Raw genomic sequence first — 4,349 nt, forward strand, 5'->3', positions numbered from 1 at the left:
AATCTCTACCGGCTTTATATTGTATCATTACTGTTCCTCACTATCTGAGCACGTGGAATGGAGTTTCTATGGTAACAGGGTGTCAACATCAAGTAGTTGTGTTTTCATGTGGCCACTGCTAGCTAACCCGTCAGCAATCCTGCATCCTATCAACAATGGCTGAAATGTCTGCTATGAATAGAAAATTGATTCAGAATCTCGCTGAAACTCTTTCTAAACAAGTCAAACACTGTAAGTGTCTGTTTGGATCGTTGTGGCAGAAATAGTCAAAGTTTATGTCCTGACTAGTTAGCTAGCTAACGTTAGCATGGCTAGCTAACGTTAGCTGAACTTCTAACAATACATGCTTATTAATTAACTAGTTCCTAACTCTGCAGTTATCTAGATACAGTAGCCAACGTTATCGATTAACAAAGCTTGAAAACTAAAACAAGTTATAGCTCCTCCAACCAAAACGGTGCTGCCCCATACATTTAACGTGGCAACACTGCTTTTTTAAATGGAGAATGGGAGGTGCTATAACCTTGTCTTGTTGGGATCATTTTTATTTTATTTATATAACCTTTATTTAACAAGGCAAGTCAGTTAAGAACAAATTCTTATTTACAATGACGGCATAGAAACAGTGGGTTAACTGCCTTGTTCAGGGGCAGAACAACAGATTTTTACCTTGTCAGCTTGGGTTTCCTTTCGGTTACTGGCCATGTCAAAGTTTGTTCTGTGTTCTATTCTTTGCTGTGTGTTTAGCAAGTTAATCAAATCCTACACCAGTCTATCTATGCAAATGGAATTGTGCATATAGGAGTACAAACGCTATTTTTGTCTGAAGTTAACAAAACAGAAGCAGAGTGTCTGATCCGGCTGTTCAATGGTCTCCTGGGGGATCAGAGTGACAGGAGGGTAGGGAATGGCCTGGACAGAGGAAAATTCAGGAATATTCTACACAACACCTTTGGAATGACTGATGATATGATTATGGATAGAGGTAGGCTTGTCTCTTTTGTTACATTTCTGCATGTCACATGACAACGGAATAAACCAAAAAGATGATACTGATGACATACTGTGGTGGGGTATAGCTAAGAATCTCAACTCTTGTGTTGCATTTATATTCTAGTATTTCGTGCGTTCGACAAAGACAACGACAGCTACGTCAGTGTGAAGGAGTGGATCGAGGGACTATCAATCTTTCTCCGTGGAACATTGGATGAAAAAATTAAGTGTAAGAAAGATTTAAGTTGTATTATTAAGGCTTACACCCCATGTAGGCTATTTGACCATTATCTACTTGATTAACTATCCATACTAACACAGTCCCACTTTTGACCCGTTCAGACTGCTTCGATGTGTATGACTTGAATGGAGATGGGTACATTTCCCGGGAAGAGATGTTCCACATGCTGAAGAACAGCCTGATCAGACAGCCCACAGAGGAGGACCCAGATGAGGGCATCAAAGACCTGGTGGAGATCACACTCAAGAAGATGGTAATTACAAAAATGGTATCTTCATTGTAGCTGGTTAAACCAGACTGAATGTTGCACTACCCATGGTTTGATTTTCCAGGCTATCTTCATAGTACCCTGTGTTAATAATACCTGTTTAACTCAGTCACAATTGACTAATTCATGCATCAGATTAAATATAGTGTATGAACATAAAAGACCAATGAGTTGTTTCCATCAGGACCATGACCACGACAGCAGACTGTCCTATGCAGACTTTGAAAAGGCAGTGAGAGATGAGAATCTATTGCTTGAAGCTTTTGGAACCTGCCTCCCCGATGCCAAGGTGACCATTGAAGTTACGATTGTAAAAACAGTGTAATGACTTGTCTGTCTTGATTGGACAATATTTACCCTTTGACATGTTTTTTTTAATGTGTTACAGAGCATATTGGAATTTGAGCAGCATGCATTCCAGGATACACTTGAGCATTAAGGACAACACTACTTTATTCATTTTCATGAAACTGCAAATATATATAAAAACACTTCTTATACTCTGATGGGAAATATACAAATAAAACATGTCGAGAAAAGATGAAGTACTGTCTAATTGGTGTAAAGTCTAGGAACTTGTATGCATTATCTTCTGTGTGATAATGTCCGTTTCGGAACATGGAGTCTGTTCTGCCCCTGAGCAAGGCAGTTAACCCACTGTTCCCCAGGCGGCGAAGACGTGGATGTCAATTAAGGCAGCCCTCCGCACCTCTCTGATTCAGAGGGGTTGGGTTAAATGAGGAAGACACATTTCAGTTGAATACATTCAGTTGGACAACTGACTAGGTATCACCCTTTCCTTTTCCCTGTTAGATTATCTTCCGAGGCTTTCCTGGCTTTGTCTTCTTCTCTGTTGGCTTGACTTCAGGAACTGATGCTACCTGAAAACAAGGAAAGAAATTAATTTACTGCAGTATCACTCACACTTGAATTGTAATACTGTATGAAGTTGTGACTGTGAGTGACCAATTTTGGGAAGCAAATGACCACGAATATACCTTTTTCAATGTATTTCTGACCATGTTGGCTGTTGTGTTCAATTACTCATCCACCACATCCATCTTAGGCTACTCTGGTAGTTTGGTCCAATGAGGGTTTCATTTTTGTCCACAATGCCAAAAAGTCTTTACTCATTTCTGCCATTTTCTGTTCTCCAAATGTGTGGTCCTTGGTATGAATCTGGAGGGTACTGCAGGGGGTGGATTCTTACTCAGTCTTTTCACCATCCCTCTGTTTCCCCCAGAAGAGGAGGGAGTGCCACTTATGTTGGGTGCCTGCTGCAGTTTATTATGAAATTATGCAATGACCCTATTTTGTCCTCTGTTGGAATAGTCCTGATAAGACTAATCATAAATTGGAGCACATCTGAAGCTAAGCAGGGTTGGTCCTAGTGACCAGATGCTGCTGGAAGTGGTGTTGGAGGGCTAGTAGGAGGCACCCTTTCTGCTTGTCCTGACTCTCTGTGGTCACTAAAAAAAGATCCCATGGCACTTATCGTAAGAGTAGGGGTGTTAACCCCGGTGTCCTGGCTAAATTCCCAATCTGGCTCTTGTACAACCATGGTCACCTAATCATCCCCAGCTTACAATTGGCTCAAGGGTCAAAGTCTCTTACAGATTGCCGGTATCAGTGGATCTCTGATCATCACCTTAAGAAGTCCTGGCTGTGGTAGCAAATGTATCTGAAGACATGGGCTTTTTTCTCTTCATCCCCCTGGTCCTGTTCTTTTGTTCCACAACCAAACAAGACAAATTGAGAATCATACAGTATGTGTCAACTAACTGCATCATAATAGTAATGCTTATGTTGTGAATGACAGATATAGTTCTGATAATAATCTACTAACACATCATCTGTACCTTTATTTTGAGCCGTCCTATTCACATATCTTCCGTCTTGCAGCTTTAATCTGGTGTTCTCCACTGTCTCATACTCTGGGGCATAGCACATGTAGTAAACCTCCAAAGAAACTCTTCTCATCCATGTGCCTTTTGGCTGCCCTGAAACAGAATGACATCAAAGTATAACTGGTATAACTCAGACACTCTGTTTGCAGATATGAAAGTACTGTATAACTAATAGAGCCTAGTAATACCAAGGGCCTAATAGTTAATTACTATAAACTAGGGCCTAGAGGTTTTTTTCCTGGTCAGTGTTACAAATGCACATTCTTAAAGCAACAGCATTCAATACTCAACTGAGCTAGAATCCCACGTTACTTAACACAACATTCAGGTTACATGGTCACTGAGAACTCCCAGCCCTAGTTATGTATCACTCATCATGATCAACTGGATGGAACCTGTCCTGACCTTGCACTGGTGAGTTTCTGGAACTTGATGAGGTAGACCTCTGAATTCCTCTGCAGGGTCATCATCCAGCCCTTCTACACAAACCTGTACAGCGCAGAGAGCTGGATTAGTTCTGTCATCACCCCAATGGCTGGGGCTTCTTACACTGCCAGGTAATGAGACTCCAAGTTGATGGTGTACACCTGCAGATGCAATATAGCATGAGGGTAAGATAAAGAAATACAAAACAAGAAATTGCACAGTGGCGACCGAGCTAACTTGCTAGCCAAGTCTTGAGCATGGATACAGCATTTCGCTGAAGGAAACGATATTCTTACCTTAACTTCTTTAGGTCTTCTTCATTTTCTATAATTTGTTCGCGAGGGGCACACATTGTGTTGCTCATGGTGTTTATAAACCTCTGGAGTGCTCCAACTTCAGCTGTTGATGGGCGCCGCCATGTTTGCTAATGACAACAAAACCCAAACCCGAAGTAGTTCCCCAGACAAAAATAATCGGATCTGATGTAATTGATGTGAGCGTCTCTGTGAGAAAA

General features: G+C 41.2%; 1 protein-coding gene and 1 long non-coding RNA gene across 4 annotated transcripts; one reads left to right on the top strand and one right to left on the bottom strand.

The window, feature by feature from the left end:
• The first annotated feature begins 71 nt into the window (after positions 1–71).
• efcab1 (EF-hand calcium binding domain 1) lies at positions 72–2,035 on the top strand. Its single transcript, XM_021572662.2, has 6 exons — positions 72–231; positions 830–985; positions 1,118–1,222; positions 1,336–1,487; positions 1,687–1,791; positions 1,891–2,035. The coding sequence occupies exons 1-6, from the start codon at positions 156–158 to the stop codon at positions 1,939–1,941; spliced, it is 645 nt and encodes a 214-aa protein (XP_021428337.2). The 5' UTR covers positions 72–155; the 3' UTR covers positions 1,942–2,035.
• LOC110496648 lies at positions 1,938–4,291 on the bottom strand. 3 transcript variants are annotated; one of them, XR_002469583.2, is made up of 5 exons: positions 4,132–4,291; positions 3,815–3,996; positions 3,362–3,502; positions 3,151–3,226; positions 1,938–2,383 (listed from the first exon to the last, which is right to left on the bottom strand). It is a non-coding gene; the product is annotated as an uncharacterized LOC110496648 (long non-coding RNA). The 3 variants fall into 3 exon arrangements; XR_002469585.2 differs by having other exon boundaries at positions 3,117–3,226; XR_002469584.2 differs by having other exon boundaries at positions 3,815–3,898; positions 4,132–4,289.
• Positions 4,292–4,349: the final 58 nt, after the last annotated feature.

Source organism: Oncorhynchus mykiss, chromosome 18, assembly GCF_013265735.2.
Source record: "Oncorhynchus mykiss isolate Arlee chromosome 18, USDA_OmykA_1.1, whole genome shotgun sequence".
NCBI lineage: Eukaryota > Metazoa > Chordata > Actinopteri > Salmoniformes > Salmonidae > Oncorhynchus > Oncorhynchus mykiss.

Coding starts and splice junctions, on each gene's coding strand:
- efcab1 (XM_021572662.2), top strand. CDS start 156: ATGGCTGAAATGTCTGCTATGAATAGAAAATTGATTCAGAATCTCGCT. Junction 232..829: donor TTCTAAACAAGTCAAACACT/GTAAGTGTCTGT, acceptor TTTTGTCTGAAG/TTAACAAAACAGAAGCAGAG. Junction 1,488..1,686: donor AGATCACACTCAAGAAGATG/GTAATTACAAAA, acceptor TGTTTCCATCAG/GACCATGACCACGACAGCAG.